This window comes from Poecilia latipinna, unplaced genomic scaffold (assembly GCF_001443285.1).
Source record: "Poecilia latipinna isolate Pla-1442-1.1 unplaced genomic scaffold, P_latipinna-1.0 Scaffold958, whole genome shotgun sequence".
Classification (NCBI taxonomy): Eukaryota; Metazoa; Chordata; class Actinopteri; order Cyprinodontiformes; family Poeciliidae; genus Poecilia; species Poecilia latipinna.
The window spans coordinates 18723-36376 of record NW_015113574.1 but is presented as its reverse complement, the minus strand read 5'-3'; the positions used below and the strand labels follow the sequence as shown (position 1 = coordinate 36376).

The 17654-nt window shown below is 40.2% G+C and overlaps 1 protein-coding gene across 1 annotated transcript; it reads right to left on the bottom strand.

The window, feature by feature from the left end:
- Positions 1-338: 338 nt before the first annotated feature.
- On the bottom strand, positions 339-13638 carry LOC106958041 (transferrin receptor protein 1). The gene is made up of 18 exons (XM_015049740.1): positions 13517-13638; positions 8385-8434; positions 6807-7047; positions 5636-5819; positions 5327-5552; positions 5128-5250; positions 4929-5024; positions 3394-3533; positions 3159-3310; positions 2951-3070; positions 2779-2864; positions 2597-2660; positions 2412-2479; positions 2255-2316; positions 2035-2128; positions 1714-1935; positions 1469-1627; positions 339-1129 (listed from the first exon to the last, which is right to left on the bottom strand). Exons 2-18 carry the CDS (start codon positions 8415-8417, stop codon positions 887-889), a joined length of 2313 nt encoding a protein of 770 aa, XP_014905226.1. The 5' UTR covers positions 8418-8434; positions 13517-13638; the 3' UTR covers positions 339-886.
- Between the last annotated feature and the right edge of the window lie 4016 nt (positions 13639-17654).

Here is a 17654-nt window from a genome sequence, read left to right as displayed (position 1 = left end):
AGCGGCAGAGAGAACGGATCGTTTTTGGTTCCGTTCCGCCCGGTCGGTCCATGCGTACGCTTCTCTGTTTTAGCAGATGCTGCTTTTGTCATTTCGACAGTATAACTGTCATAATTATGGGAGGCACTGCTCCCGATAATTATACAAAATAATTAAAAAGAAAAGGCAATAAAAACCTATTTATAGTGAACCCTGCCACTGATAAATAAATAACAATAAATAAAAACATACGGTTTGTGGTTCAGTGCTGTGTGTTTTTGGGAACCTTCCACCTTTATTTTTTGGGGGTAAGGTCCGTACGTATTAGCTCTGTGATTCCTGATTGGGTCAGGACTTAATTTTTTTTTTTTTTTAGTCACATGAGCTTTGAGGCAGATAACGGCTGCGCTCTGTGCACCATGGAAACTGCGTTGTTCCGATTTTTTTTTATTTCCATTTTTTTGTAATTGATGATTTCAGCACCTTCTGAAACTGAGGAGCTGGGTTTTTATCAAATTGTAGCTACCAACGTAAACCAGCTCAGGCTTGAACATTTGGCTTCAGCAGCATTGTAATTATTTTTAGTAAACAGATAAAAGGTTATTAGTTTATCATACTGACCTGTGGTGATATGATTCTCTGAGTCATGGGAGAGATTATGACCTATTGGGATGTTGGGAAATGCTCTACATTCAGCTCATTCGTAGGAAAATACAATTGGCTACTCCTGCCATGTAAAACTGGGATGTTCTAGTAGTCATTAGCAGCACCAAAGCATCAAACATTTGGTTTTTCAAATGTTACATGTGGATAAAAAGTATTGAATATAAAAGGGGGGACAATGTTATTTTCTCCAATTGTTAAAACTTATTGATTTTTTTAAAAGGTTGTGCAACTGTTGATCAGTTTAGATTTCATTATCCAGAGACCAGATGTCCCCTGCTAAGGAGTTGGCGCAGCCTTGGATGGTCCAGGTTGCCAGGGCAAACTCGTTGAGGAACAGCTCGGCGTTTGCCTCGGGGTTGTTCGTCTTCAGGGCCTCCAGGTGTTTGGTGAGAGCTTTGAGAGTGTGGGGGCCCGAGCCGACCAGGATGTGGCGGAACGGGCTCTGCCTGGGGGAGACGTAGTGGGACAGGAAGTTTCTTTCCACCTGCAGAGAGGGCGCAGGAGGGAAAGCTCAGATTCAAATTTGTCAATAACCTGTGAAAGTTCAAGGGTCGTTCTGAAAGTGACCGTGCTGATCAGGAAAACCAAGGGAAGGGATGTTCTGAAGTGGTTTGCAAAAACAGATTGGGTGCACTTCTGGGTCATTCTGAAATGATTGAACTGAGGCTGGAACAATAATTGCGATTAATTGATTGTTGAAATAATTGTCAACTAATTTAGTCGTTGATTAATATTACCTGGATTGCTCAGACTCAAAAAAGGCAGTTTGCTTAAACAACTGATGGGCCTGCAGACATGCTGAACGGAGATGTGAAGGTCTTACCGCCATGATGCGGTCGTTGATGAGGCGGCACATCTCGATGTCCTCCAGGTCGCTGTTCTGGATGTCATTCTGCAGGCTCTGGGCGGCCCGGCTGTACGAACCAATGGCGGAGATCAACCACTGCACCGTCAGGGATTTGGGCAACAGCTGCGGTTGCATCTGGAACAATGAACGGATGCAGCATAAGTAAAAAAAAAAAAAAAAGTCATGAAATGAGAACAAAAGTTAAACGTAACCCAACTCACCTGCAGAACATCTTTGACTCTTCCATTGATCTTGTACACGTAGGAACGGACAACCTTGTAATATTTCATCACGTCCATCTGCAGCAGGTGGTCGTGGACCAGCCTCAGAGCTATGTGGCCGGCGAAGCGGCCTGCCGTCGCCGCCAGCTGGGGGACCTGGCTGGACGTGGCAGCATTCAGGTTCGCCACGGTGTCCTCCATTGTGCCAAAGTGATTGTAGTTCTGAGAGGGGAAAAACGGGAGGGTAAACGAGGCATGAGGCTACGCCATCAGCAGCTGTCGAGTTTTATGAAGGATCTACGGTGAACGAGAACAACTCACCGAGTTGTCCGGGGAGAATCTGAATGACATGGAGGGGATTCCGGAGAAGGCGAGGAAAGGATACGCAGCGCTGTCCATCCGCATCGGCTCCAGACTGCACAACAAAAACGGCAAGAATGATGAGAACAAACTAAAAATACCACTAATGTTAAACATTCAGGAAGTTGAGTTTGATGTCATCGGTTGACATCAAACTCAAATATGTAAGGAGTTTACTTACATATTTGATTCAAAGTTGTCCTTTGCAAATTGCTTGTAAAGAGAGGCATCTCGGATTTTTACCTATTAGGAAAAAAAACCAAAAATATGTGCATATAAACATCAATACATTTTCAAAAAACTATTTATTATAAAAGCAAAATCTGCTGGATGTTTACCTCTTTTAGGGTGTTTTCAATTAGGGTGTGCATTAGAGGACTGGCTGCTACTTTAAATCCATTCAGACCTAAAAATAAGAAATTGTACTTATTTAAATACAAAACTGCTACTTTATACAGTACCACGATGTGCTTGTAAAATATATTGGGCACCAAATATATTGAATACGAAACCAAGTGAGTACCTGTTACAATGCCATCCAGGTTGATGTAAGAGAAGGCTTTCATGCTCAGAGACGACAGATACCCCTACAGGTGAGATTAAACAACAGTTAGGGTAGATATAACACTGAATATTTTATTAAAAGTTGTTATAAGAGTAAAAAAAAAAAAGTTCAGGAAAAAAAAAAAGTCTTGCAGTCCTCACCTCCAACCACTCGGTGGCGCCAATGTTTCCATATTCTCCAGCACTCCAGCTAGCAAACACAATGCTCCTCCTTGGCTTGAATCCGCCTGTAAAAACAGGTTTGCATTTGTTCGTCTGTGATGTTTTCAAACCGCACATCTTAGAAAACGCCCGAGTTTGTCCCGATGCTCACCGTTCTTCACCATGTCAGAGATGGCACGGGCCAGCTCCACCAGGACGCTGGTGCCGACGGTTGACGCTGCGTAGCCCGGACCCCACGCGTCCCTCTGGGCGCCGATAACCACATAGCGGTCTGGACAAAGTCAGAGGAGTTCCTGACGATCACTTCCTCCAAACACACACACAGACTCTTCTCTCCTTGAATTCCAGTTTCATTTTACCTGGGTCGACAAAACCTTTGATGACCCCAAACACGTTATGGATCTTCTTCTCTGTGAGAACGTTGTTGACCTCCACAGTGATGATGTCAGTCTCGCCTCCTAATGTGTTGTAACCTCTCCACCTTTCGGGCCTCTTTGGACCACCTAGCTGGCTGTGGGAGCGGCAGAGGAACACGTTACAGAGCTCACTGGCATCGATGTGAAAAACTAAACGAATCAAAGATGTGAGCTTTACCTAAGGATTTTCTTTGCCACCCTCAACGTGATGGTCTGTGCCAGGATCTTGGGCAGGCCTGAAGACTCCGCAGGAGGGAACTGGGTGTGGTTGAAGGATGGGAAGCCGGGGGTGTAAGGATCACCTGAGCCCATGTGGACCTGCAGGAGAAGATTACGAGAGTTACAATTATGTTTGATTGACATCCACCGTTTGATCTTCTGTTTTCACCCAATTATGCCTAAGGATAAGAGGCGTATGCCACACTTATATTTACTGGGAGCGTAGAGCTAAAGTCCTGTGCAGAATTCAGACCAAATGTGATCTGAGCGTCAAAGTGATCCTCATCAGCGAATGTGAAAAAGCTCACAACACCTCTGAATTATCTGGTGAAATCCAGACGACATTCTCTTCTTTTCAGTAAATACAGCCAAGACACCCTCGATATTTCATCCACCATTGTACAAAAAAAAACAGGAGAAGAAAAAAAAAAAAAAAAAAAAACAAGAAGTTCCTCCCGAAGCACATCTGTAGTGATTTCAATCGCCTGACTTCAAAGTGCACAAGCATCCAAATGAAGGCACTGGACGCATTTCTGACCCGCAAAGTGTGTTTGATTTGAACGCAGTGCTAAACTACAAGAAGAACAGAAATATCAAATATCCACCAGAGGGCGCTCTAGTATTAACCAAACCACTGGCCCCTTGATGGCTTCATAAACTTCCTCCATGGGGAAAAAAACAACCCAAAAACAATCTTGATTATATTTTTTATATACATTTAATATAAAAAGATGAAATAAAATAAATGCCCAATGTAGAAATAATTTAAGCCATTCAAGACTAAACACCACAAACTGACTCAACTAACATCTAAATAAACTCAAAATAGATTAAATGGGCATAATTACAAACTCTATTCTAATTCTAATTTTGATTATGTCATCTCGCAACTAATAGAATCTCAAATTCTGTTACTTATAAACAATGTATTATTGGTTTTGTGTACATTTCTAAGACATGAATGTTAGGTTTTTGGCCTATGAAGTCATAGGGTGCCTTCACAGAACCACAAACAGCTGGATGCTCACAAACATCTGTATTCAAGTGCATTAATGGAAAGTTGAGTGGAAGGAAAAGGTGTGGCTGGAAGTGAGGCTTGTGAAGCCAAGTTTCTTCAAGATTTTCAAAGAGATTCACAAGGTGTGATCTGTGCTCAAGTTGGTGTTTTTTTCTTTTCTGGGCTAAAGAAAAATAACTTATTTAATGATGAAAAGAAATTGAGGGTCCAGATTCAGGATGAAGATCATTTGTGGAGTCAATGAAGCCGTCTACCAGGAAGCTTTAGAGCCTTCATGCTTCCTTCTGCTGACAAGCCTTAAAGACATGCTGATGTCATTTCCCAGCAGGATGTGGCTGCTGGGAAAATATCGACTTAGTAATCAGAGCATCTCTGTGCATGACTGACCGGCAGGTTTAAGGAAACCCATATGATGCATTGCATTGTTCTGAGATTTCATCTAAACAGACTGGTTTAGCATCAGGCGCGTCACTCACATGCCCGTAGAGCTCGGTCTCCTCTTTGATGTTGTAATCATTCGGGTCTCGGTAGATCAGAACAGCAGAGGCATTCATTCTGGCGGCGTTGGCCACCTGGAATCACAAAGAAACTAGGATCTAAAATGTGTTTGACTCAAAAACAACAAAAATAAATACAGAACAGATGAGGAAGTAGCTGTTGTTTTAAACCGGTCACCTTCTCGGCGAAACTGATCTTTCCATCTCTGATCAGCATAACTCTGCCGTTCATGTTGATGTTTTTGTCCTGCAGCACCCGGAAGTCGTCATCCTCACCATAATGAGCGTACAGCACCGCGCCCTAGAAGCGCAGCAGCGTTCTGGTTACCCGCACGCGTTGGGTGTTTTCAGGGTTTTCTCTCCATTTTGTTGCCTACCTGTACTGATCCGACGACGCTGTAGGACAGGAATCCCCTGGAACGGTCCTCTGTCCCGTTCTTGAAGACGATCTTGTTGTAGCCGGCCGCCGGCAGGTCTTGGACCTTGATGAAGTGCTCATCTGTCCAGGTTTTCATGCTGCTGTCCTTGAACCTCTGGAGAACTCGGTTTGCCAGGGATTCATCATCAGGAGAGCCGGCCCGGTGGCTGCCTTGGGCAAACTCACTATGACAGGATAGAAACACCGTTAAACACCTGGGATGCAATGAAAACAACAGTTCATGTTTTTTTTTTTACTTTCTGATCACCTCAAAACTTTTTCTAGTTTGGCAGCAGAGAATTTTTCAGTCAGGAGTTTTGTGACATCATCCCAGTCCATGAGGGGCGCGGCGCCTGTCTCGTGGGGAATGTCGTTATTCTCGATGCTGATGGAGGATGCGCAGACAGGAGCCTGTTCCTTCTTCTTATTAGTCAAGTAGCCGATCAAGAACCCTGGAAGAAGCCAGTGGATTCAGGTTTAAAGAAAAAGCATCAAGAAAACTAATATGGCATGTGAAATTTAATGATGATTCTACGTTTTCCACTTCCGATATCGATATCTGAGGTTTAGTATCGATACAGGAAGACATTGATGAACTGACTAAAAACTAGGGCTGGACGACGAGGCTGAAAAATGTATCACAATACCAGACTTTCAAATAAGTCAATATTATACTGATCAATTTTTTTTTGTTTGTTTGTTTTAAATATCCGAAATACTAAAACAGGTGGTGTGACGGTTCCCATTTCATCCAGTTTTCACAACACGCCATTTTTTTTATTTTTAAGCAGCTTTGAGGCACGGTGGCAAAACCTTCAACTGCTGCTGCGCCAGTTGTTTAACACGTTGTTGCTAGGTAACCAGAGCGAGTTAGCTGATAACACCAACCTTTCCTATCTAGCTGATTTAGAGCCAGAATGAGGTTCTAAACCTGACTTCAGTGAAATCATTTAAATTTCTACTGATATTTTCTATCACGATACATATTGTTATTGATTTATTATCCAGCCCTACTGGAAATGTTTTGTTTCTTTTCCTAAACACAGATATAAATGTGCTGAATTAAATACACCAATAGCTTCACAATCTTGGTCAAACATGTAAAAACAACAAAACTTTAATTTGTTCAATCAGTGGAATTAGGAGCAAAACAGCAAATTTAAAATAACAAACTGGCATTAACAATAGGCTGACAAATGTAAATATTGAACTACAACAAACGGTTCAGCAAATACAATTAGGAATTCTAAATATAATGTAAAATAAATAAAGTATGACATCACCTAGAACACATAGCATAGAATTAGACTGAATAGATTTGCTCTTATAGACCGAGCACTTTGTCACGATACCTGATCTAGAATTTTCATCAATATCAGGACCAATACTAAAACTGGATTGGTGCGTCTATCATTCCTCCTTCAGTGCCTCCAGCTTACCGATGATGAAGATGAGGAGGACGCCACACACCATGTAGCACAAGTTCCTGGGCGTGCGCTGCATCTTTTGAACCATGTAGGGTTTGCCGTTGGTGCCGTGATGATGACGATGGTCTCCCATGCCGTTCTCCACAGCCTCCTCGTCCGCGTCCGTCGACAGCTTCATCTCCACCTGGCTGGTGTCGCCCTCCATGTTCTGGGTCAGGTTGAAGCGGGTATAGGTGTGCGGCTCACCATTAAACTGGGTAATGTCAAGAAAAGGCGGGAACAAAAGGGATTAGGGTTAGCTTGTGTTACACCAGCTGGAAAACCCTCAGAGGAAGCCTGGAGCCCTGCCGACCCTCGTTCATCTTAAACTCAGACATCGTCCGGTTTTTGTCCAACAAACGTACAATCTGGGTAGAAATGAAGTACAGCACACTCCAGCTGCACAAATCAGTTTGTTCCAACTTCATCATCATAATAATAAAGCATCTTGTGGGTTAGAAAGGGTCGGGGTCATGTTCTTTTTTTCAGGGTTTCCACAGGTTTCACCAACTCAAATTAAAGACTTTTTAAAGACAATTATAAATGAAATTTAAGACCTGTAATGCAACAGAAATGTACAAAAGCCGATACATGGGTGACGTTTGCAGTTACTCATGATGGATGTAGAAAAAATAGCTAGCAAGGGTATATTAGCAGCTAGTTAGCAGTAGTCTGCTTTGCCTCGAGTCACAGAACGCAATGTCGATGACTCAAACTTTACACAGACAGAAAAGTCCCGTTTGAAAATCCCCCAAAAAACTACATTTATAAGATTAAGTAGTCCTGCCACATCAACATACCTGTAATTAACTTTTTTAAACCCACGTTAACTTTATTTAATAATTCAAATACATTTTTAAGGCCTTAATTTTAGATGCATGAATTTGAGACTTTTGAAGACTACCATGACTGAAATTTAAGGCCTGTATCACAACAACAATTATACATCTGCACTTACCCACGATGGGGGTAAAAACACTAGATAAGTAGCTAGTAAGGTTAGCGGTTGCCTCAAGTGCCTCGAGTCACAGAATGAAGATGTCAGAGTGTGATCAATGTATTTAAGGTCAACTTACATTTTTTTATTTAATAAACTTTAGACATTTTAAGGCCTTATTTTCTGACACATGAATTTAAAACTTTTTAAAGGTGTGAGGATGCCCTGGTTTTAGTGTTTTTCCCAGACTTTGTGGATTAGGGTTTTGCTTTGACTGAAGGAATGTTTTAGTTTCTATTCTGGTCTGACAAACTATTGTGAATGTGCAGCAGGATCCCCTGAGATGTTGAATAACCTGCAATTCCCCAGAAAAGGAAACTTGGAAAATCTGCACAGTAAAATGAATTTGTGATTCATTTCTATCTGGCTTTTCTATGAATACATTCATGTATGAAAAAAAAACCATCCAGCCAAACTAGAGAAAAACAGCTTCTTTCTCCAGATTCATCACTTTCCCAGCTTAGGCGTGTTGCAGTTTTCTCAGAGGTAGCAACAATACGAATATGAAATCTGATAAAATGTCGACAAGTTAGTAGTTCAGATACGATACTTACAATTTTGGATATTGTTGACCTTGCTTGTTCCATCACTGCTTCTCAGGACTCTAAACCAAAAAACACAGATTAAGACTTTTAGATTCCCAGACTCTGAAAACAATAGCTACGTTGTATCACTGTCAAAACCTGCTTAATTCTCCAGAAGAGTCGACAAACCGCTAGATTTTCACTTATCTTTTAGCACTTTCAGTTCACTTTCCTGTTAAACTCAGGGAACGTTCTGTTTCCAAAGAAGGTGTCCCCACCTCTTGTCAAAAAATCTCTGGGGTTTTCCTGTGTGGCCAGCTTGAAAGAAAGCCCCCATTTTTGAACACAAAAGAGCAGTGTGCTGCTCAGGTTAGCGCAGACCCGGTGCTACGATGTGAACTCAGTCACCGGCAGAGTCCAGAAGCGGACCGGCCCTCAGCGCCTCAGTGGGAGAAACCATCAGCCGGTCCAAGCAGAGGATCAGTTTTATTGATGAAATATCAACAAGAAGAGGAATAAGAGCCTGGCGGATCATTCTTCTCTGAGCCAATCGAAAAACTGAAAATAAATGAATAAATAAATATGGGTGTGATATAGAGTTTCTGAGCTCTCAGGGATTTGCTGCAATCAGACACCGCTTGGCTTCTTCATGACCTTCCACCGCCATTTTTTTTCCCTTTTCCTATGAGGACAGGGAGGTCAAGAAGACAAAACACGACCAGATTATCACATTTAAAAACATCCTTGTGTTTTGGGAACATGAAGCGCTGCAATCGAACCAGGAACACAGATGTGTCCATCGTCTTTAGCTAAAAATTTTTTATTTTATTTTATTTTTTTTTATCTGCATTCTGTCTGAGTAGACATTGAAATTCTTTTGCAATATTTACGCAAAAAAATTTAATTTACTTTGACATTTTGGTGGTTTTATGCTAAGCTGTTAGAAAAATCTGGAGACAAAATGCTTCCCTAATTGAGCATTTATCATCATCCTACTACATCTACTCAACATCAAGCAGCCACATTTATGTCTCATTCTAAACAAACAGGTGAGCAAATCCTTCAGTGGAGAAAAGAGGGCTGTTGGAATCAAAAGCAAACAAAACTGGCTTAAACAACAATCTTTGTTCAAAGGCCGTGACCTCTGACCCTCTGGCTCACCCTGAAGAGCAAACAAGCACTAAAATCTCTAGAACGCCACGTGTTTTTCAAAGTCTCGGTAAGGTCACTGAAGCAGTTTCAACCCTTTGCCGTACGTGTGAAAACATAACTGAAGGTTACGGGTCAGCAGGAGTAAACACTGGGACACAGCAGCAGCACACTTCCAATATTAATTAAAACCAATCAGTTTGGCTTTTTAAAGGGGCATAATTAGTCAAATACAATTACTGAGTTACTGCCATGTAGCATAAATGGTAGTAAAAGTTATTTAAAATGGTTTAATGGCCACAAAATGTTCTTCGTCTGCAATTAAAGATGCAAGTTTTCTGTTTTACAGAGAACGTAAGAAGCCAGATGTTGCTCTGCTCCACACTGCCAGTCAGCTGGCTGAAAGACTTTCCCTTGCTTACATATGGCCGTTTGTGTGGAAACTAAATAAGTGTTCATCTCTTTCTCTAACTGAACGGTTTTACAGCCGCAGTTTGAGGTCAGGGAGCAGAGTTTCTGCAGGTTACACCAACTCAGATTTAAGGCTGGACTCCAGGAGCCTCAACCACTTCAAGTCACAGAACAGGATGATGTTTGTGTGCATTTCAAATATTTATGCGACAGAGAAGTCCAGCACAAATACATATACTGCCCAGGATATACAAGATTAAATAGTTCTGCCACTACAACATTTAAGACCAGTGATAAACATTCTTAAGGCCAATTTACTCTTTTAAAAATGGAGTCAAGACATTTTAAGGCCTTAATTTTTGAGAAGTTTAAGACCAACTGTAAAGTTATTCTAGAAGGTGAATCGCAGCAATAAGGTATCAAACCCCATGCAAAACGCAATAAAATCTAACAAAATCTATCATAATTCCATGGTTCACAAAGCGAACATGTGGTAGCATTGTTACACCAGATTAATACTAAAGATTATTATAGATATTATGGCAGCAGCAGGTATAACTAAAGCTTTCCTGTTTTACATAAGAGAATTTGAGTCATGCTTTACAATTTCTTTTAAAGTATTTTCACTTGTATTTATCACACTGCGCCAATAGGTTCCTCCATATTCAAACTTTGTATGAGGAACTTTGAGGTTGAATCAAAGACTAGCAGAAGCAGACGGCGATACTACGGCAAAACCAAAACACCCAACGTTTCCTCTGCTAAAAGAAGAACGGATAAAAATACTCAACTTCCACTGACGAGACCGTTGCATGGCTGCATCAAATGAGGAAGCGCCTCGCTCTGGAAACACTTTATTATTCTAGGCATTGTGAAGCACAGCTAACTTTAGAGTCTGGCTCTGCAGGGAGGGCAACCTTGACCTTCTTTCTGACCTGCATGGGTGCCATGGAGATGACCTCTCCTCTTTCATAAGCAACTAGAAATTAGTTGTATAGATCACCAAGGAAAAGACTGGATTCTCCGTCAAGACCGTGGCTAGAAAAGTGGTAGCAGGCAAGGATGAGATGAACCAGAAATCTGGATTTACCCTCCAAGGTGGGCAAAGCCCCTCTCTAATCTCACATACCAAACATACCGGACTTTTCGGGGCTAATTCGTTAATCAGATTGGCAAATTAAACTGCTCTTTTTCAGACGCTGAAACCTATGGATAACAAAAACTGGAAAAAAGATCTCATTGTGCATTCAAACATATGCAAACATGAAGCGTCTGTTTGTGCTTCACTGGAAAGCTTAAACCCTTTGGCGTTTTTTTTTTTTTTTTTTTTTTTAATTGGTAGCTGATTTCAAGAGCTTTCGGACACGTGTGTGCGTGCCAGATAGCAGGATAAAAATCGAGTCCCACCCTTGGCGGAGCGCAGCGCGCCGGATGCTGTGCTCCTCCGAGCTTCAGCAGGAAATTAGCATGTAGTCAAGGTTTTTAAAATAAAACACAAAAAGGCAAACAGCTGTTCATTTCTTCTGAGACTTTACAGGTTACGGTTTTGAATTTTTTTATTTACTCCCTTGAAGTTTACCTTAGTAAACTTCAAGGGAGTTTACCAAGGTAAACCGCGCTGAGCGGTGTCAGATGGGATTAAAAAGTAGCTAAACTGCTTTGGTCTTAGTAAGCGACCAAAAAACCGGTTTCTTAGGCAGGTTGCAACAGAGTTTGGTCATAATATTAAGAAAGGATAAGAATTAAAAGTGAAATTAAAGATTCTTTGCCACAACTAAACCCATTACATGTTCAACTATTAATAGAAAAGCACCAATCAGATAAGAGATGTGGATTTTTCCTCATTGTGCTCATCAGCTTTGTTACTAAAAACCATCATTTTCACTCATTAATACATCGATGTGTACTTTAATGAACATTTGAGTGCCTTTTATAAACACTGCTCGTCTCGTCTAATACTTCTCCGTTAAAGTGCATTTTTCTCATTTTTGTTGCATTTGTTTTTAGAAACTAAAATCTGAGTTGATCAAAATCCAATTAGCAGGTCAAAAAAAAATAAATAGATGCCCCTTCAGTTAATGATTTCTGCAGCAATAAATCAAGACTATTAAATACATAAATGTTTATTTATCTTTCCTTTCGTGAAATTTTGCAACACACAGCACTTCTTCCCATCAGGAACAAGCTTCAGGCACTTGCTTACTGGAAGAAATATTTTTTAAATGGTCATCGTCTTCCTAGTTGTTTAGGAGGCATGAGGAAACGCTACACCCATGAATTCCATGAAGGCGGAACAGAGGCAGCTGGATATTTGTGATAAAATGTCGTGTGTTCACCTTTAAAAAAAGTTTGACACATATGAAGCAATACATGAAGGTAATAAATAAATAAATAAATGTAATGATCCACTTATTTGTTCCACATAAATCATAATAAATCACACATGCAGATTGAATATCTTTGCTTGGAAAATATGAAATCTTAATTACTCCGTGTTAATGTTCCAGAGATTGAACAAATGCTAATCAAATGTTAAATGAACGACGTTTTGCTGAGAAGAAGACGAAAGAGAAAATATCAGGAAAGATGGTGATAAAGGAGGGATGACTGTGTTCGATATAAAAAAAAAACGGAGGGTGGTGGGTGCATAGCAGTCATTGTGTGGTGGTAAATCATGTGAGAGTCACACTGGTGGAAAGCTCCAAGTAAACCCTGAGAAAAAAAAAGTCAGAACCAGGAGACTGGGGGCTCAAATCCCAAACTGCAGGACTGCATAAAATGTAGCAACAAATTGATAGTTTTTTGTTTGTTTTTTTATCTCTGAGGATTTAGCAATTTTACTTCATTCCAGCTGAATGCAATGTTACATTGTTAGAATAATGTTAAAGGTTGTTTTAGACTGAAATTACACATTTTGCAGCTTTTTTTTCTCTATGAACGAAAAAAAAAAACAAAAAAAAAACACAAAACCCCCCAAAAAACTCCTACTACACTGGCTTCATTACAATTACCTGACTGCCTTAAGATACAAATAGATGCATTACTGCTCCAATTGATCGGTTAAAAATAAATTTCTAAAAAGTTAATTTGAAAAAGAGAGCGTGGTCGTGAGGTTTCCGCAGTGGACACGAGGCACTTCCGGGACAGCGCTGCCCCTCCGTCTTAAGAGTCAGTGAAGGAAACTCAAGCCGACTTTAGTTGCGCTATATCAGTACAATATCAAGTTGGCATGAGGGGGGGGAGGGGGTTGTTGAACGTGACTATCTGCTTCCTCAGTTATGGCGTCCCACACGCTAGAACCACGCCAACCTGAACCTGATTGTGAACACTCGGAAGCAGAAGACAGCGTGTATGTTGGAGCGAGCAGGTGCCTTCACATTCATTGTACAATGAATGAATGCTATGCATGGCATTATGAACTCTGTTGAGCATTTAAAATGCTATTATTAGGCAGTTATTATTATTGTTATAATTTACTACTTTAACCGATTCATAAAAAAGTGGGGGTTTGACTTTTCCAAGCGCCAACATTTGAACCTGTGTCGACTCCAGCACAAGGCTTTAACAGCTGGTGTTTATTAACTGGTAATAAAGACACCCACCTTCACTTCTGTGCAGAGCAACTACAGTGACAGTCCCGAACACGAGGAAGCCTGTGAGGTCAGTTGTCGAATTGCTTCTGTCTCTCGCGCGCCGGTCCGGATGCCCTTGAGTGCGTACCACGCGGCTTCGAGTTTTATCTCATATACGTCACACGTCACGTCACAGTCACAGTCACGTATCGCGAGATTGTATGGCCGGCCGTTGCGATATAAAATCGGTTTCACTACAGATCCGTTCCAGAAATCTGAGATTCTTTTTTGACTACACCTGTATTAGTAAATTAAAAATAAATTAACTATTTGAGATATCTCTAATTACATTAAGACTAGTAGGAATTATGTAAGATTTACCATCATCTTGAGTGACATTATAACTAACCATGTATTAACTGCATTTTTAGATGTATAAATTAAACCTGCACAAATGAAATTGCAGAAAACCTGAAAGCACAAAACGTCACGACGAAACTGTTATTATGACGAGTCAAAATTCCAGGATGGAAAATGGCATATTCCTTACTGCAGAGCTCTTTCTACATTGTGGCAATTTTGTGCAGGAAACCCAAAACTCTTCAGGCAACTGTTTGGACAGCTATGTGGCAGCTCAACGGGGGTTACGTAGGGGTTACGTGCACTTTCTTAATTCAGATAGTCGAAATGTAGCTGTGTCTAGTCAAAAACCCATTTTTAGATGTCTGGAATGTAAATACAGATGCTAAGACAAAACCGATTTTATGTCCAAACAGCCTGCCATACTAGCACCGGTTTGCTTGAGGACATGTGCTCTTTCACGCAGTGTGGCAAACTTAAAAAGCCGGTGGGTTACGGGAAAATAAATCAGCTTGAGCAGATTTATCTTAATGAAGTAATCTAGTTTTAGTTCATTGCAGAATAGAAAAGTTAAACGCCTTCTTTGTCCAACCTATGAGCCAAAACAAAGAGCATTAGAGGTGAAACGAGGTCACCTTCACAGGGCCGGAAAACAAAAGAAACGTGTTCTACTTTTATGAAATAATAAACAGTTTCGACTCAGCACTTTCAACAAGACAAACGGATCCAATTCACACCCAGAAATAAGATTTCTCTCGCTTTCATCTCGGTGTTTATGCTCTGCTCATTGGGCAGATGTTTTGTACTTCCATTTTATTAATAAAATGTAACCTGGTTAATATAATGTACATGTAAAATTGATAAAATTCATCTATTTGAGTAATCATTAGCAACTGGCTACAATGTAGACATACTTAATTTGTACTCTGGGTTATCAATTAAAAGAAAAATAAATGTCCAACTTTGTTGTCAAAGTTCACTTTGTTTAATCAGAAAACAGATTCTACTCACATTAGTTTTTTTTTTTTTTTTACCCAAACATAACAAAGCAGTTCCAGTTACTGAAATGGCTGTTGAGTCTTTAATGCATGTCAGAGCCAGTGGTAACCTAGCATTGACAGAGACTCAAACGCATCATAATTAGTACTTTCCCTCGCTTTAAATGCATTAAGACCTGTTTGTTGACGAGACTCACTTTAAATAGATGTAAACCTAAAATTAAGGACTTTGTGACCTGTTTGTGTTTTTTTCCTTCTCTTTTTTTTTCTTTCTTTTGTTTTTTGCTTTAATTATGTTTCCCCCTCTTAAAAAAACAAAATAATACTTCTACATTGGGCTTCAGAGGTCGGTCAATCTGAACTCAGTTGAAAAAATAGTTTGCCAGCAGGTCGCAGACAGATTGGCGTCTTCCACTGTCTGCTCACCTTGAGGTGAAGCCAAATACATTACTATCTGCCAGGGACCTTATTTTGCTTCGTCAGACCCAATGTTCCAGTAATAATCTTGTTTTATTTTTTCTTACAGCAGCTGTGAAAATGTTAGCATGTGTTAAGTGGGGGGGGGGAAGACTAGTCGGCTGGTAGCTGACTCAGCCACACTGATTTTTTATTTTTTTTGTATTTTTTCCAGTTACGTTGTCTGAGACCTTCTCTTTTAACACACAGGATTAATATAGAACAGCTCGAGCTAAAGCTTAAAGTTCAAACTCTAACCCTGCACCTGCTAACCATTTGCCCTCTATTGCTGAATCTGAACCTTGTAAATAAAAGGAGGGTATTTTGTTCAGACTTTATAAAGCAAAAAGATAAGTAAATAAAGCACACAAATCATGACTCAGCAGCAAGAACAAATTGATCATTTGACGTCTGCGCAGACATGTGTTGACAAATCAACAGCCTGTGTGATTGGGCATCGTTGGCGGGTTGGGGTGAATCAGTCGCCACTGGTGGTGAATTATTAGTAAAACTTTAAACAGAAATTTGGCTGTTCTTTGAGTGTTTTTGTTTTTTTTTTTACAGTTTGTACTTATGTTTATTTGCCCTTACATTTTAATCATTGATGACGACTGAGCGAAAACAGCCTCGGAGGAGATTACATGATTGCACCTCTAATCCCTCCTTTTGTGTGACTTCAATAATGACATGTTTATGCTTGGCTCCTCTTCCTAACGTGCAATTTGTGAGAATTAGAGAGAACAGTTAGTACCATCTCTGGTTGGCTTCAGATTTCCATGTGGCGGTTCTGCGTTACCCAGCTTTGTGAATATAAAAAAAAAGAACGAAACCCTGAATATTGTTGAAATGTTACACGATTTTCAGAGAAAGTCAAATGGAAGGGAAAAAGTGCAGTGCACCAATAACAGGAAGAACTGTAGAATGGGAATGGAGGTTCACCTTTCTGGGAGAGAACGGCCGAGCTGCAGAGGAACGGTCACATGTGTCAAACTCAAGGCCCAGGGGCCAAATCTGGCCCATAGTGGCTTTTTTTTAATGTGGCCCTCTCGACTCCAAATTACATCAATAAATTCACACAAAATCAACAAATCTCCACATTTTTTTCTCAAAATTGGTCAAAAATGTTGAGTTTAAGTGAATGTTGCCTCAGCCTCACTTGATGTCAAGTGACGGTCCGTAACTTGATACAGCGAGTAATTAAAAAGTCACATTTAGCATCATACATTAGCACAAATATCGTAAAGATTCCTTACAAATATTTGTACATTTTTGTGACAAAATCTGCAAATTTTGATTGAAAAAAAAAAACACTAAAACAATCACAACATCCTGGAGGAACAGCTATTTATTGATACCTTAACAGTTTAATTGGTTTTATCAATATAATCTGGCACAACCGGCCCTTTAATAAACATTCAGATTTTGGATACGGCCCAAAATGATAATTGAGTTTGACATTCCTGGTTTAGATCAAAGCATTTCTCATGATGTCGAACGGCCCAGTCAAAGTCTAGCTTATATCCAAAACGTAAAAGTTTTTCATCCAGTCTGACTGAATTCAAGCCATTTTGTAAACAAGTACAGTCAAAGGTTTTAGTGTCAAGATGGTTGATGGACTTTCTGAAAGGTAAGGTGTTCTAAGAAGTACGCCCTAAGATGTGATGAGAATAATTACCCGACACACTTTTAAGGTTTTTTTTTGTTGTTGTTGTTTTGTTTAACAAATAAAATTAATGATTTATTACGTGCAACACGACAGGCACACAACCCCAAAAAGTAGCTAAGTGAATAAGTGAAGTGTGGATCTTCTTCTAGGACACAATCCAATGGATGTTTGAATGAATGAATGAATGCGTGTTGTCAACATCAGACTAATACATCTTGAAAACCACGTATTCTGTAACTTCACAATTATGTGTTGCTGTGTTTTGGTTTGTCTCCTGTGAATATTAAAGTCTGTGGTTGTGATTGGACAAAATGTGAGGAAATGTTAGGAAACCTCCTCACATTTTAGGAGTACAAATACAGTGAAGGTGTGAAGAAACTAACCATTTCTTTTTAGAAGATGTACAGTTACACTCAACTGCCTAAAATCCCTACTGTGCAGACTTTTTTCCCCATACTCAAGCATTTAGAGCCCTTAAAAGTTCAGCACATATTTTATTCTAAGTGGTTGATATGGTTGCACACATGTTTAAGGTCAAGAATGTGATGTTGCCGCGGAGGAGACGAGCGTCAGAGTGAAATGTAACTGTCTCGTTTTTTTCCCCTCGGTTTGATCACGGTGGTCTCACTATTCTCAGGTCGCAGGTAACGTCGTTCAGACCAATCCGAACGTTTCCACTGTTTTTGCA

Excerpts from the sequence above, each read along its gene's own strand:
- LOC106958041 (XM_015049740.1), bottom strand. The coding sequence starts at position 8,417 with ATGGAACAAGCAAGGTCAACAATATCCAAAATT. Across the intron at positions 2,661-2,778 it reads GCGCCACCGAGTGGTTGGAG|GGGTATCTGTCGTCTCTGAG; the intron begins GTGAGGACTGCA and ends TCTCACCTGTAG. Across the intron at positions 1,936-2,034 it reads GATTCTCCCCGGACAACTCG|AACTACAATCACTTTGGCAC; the intron begins GTGAGTTGTTCT and ends TTCCCCTCTCAG.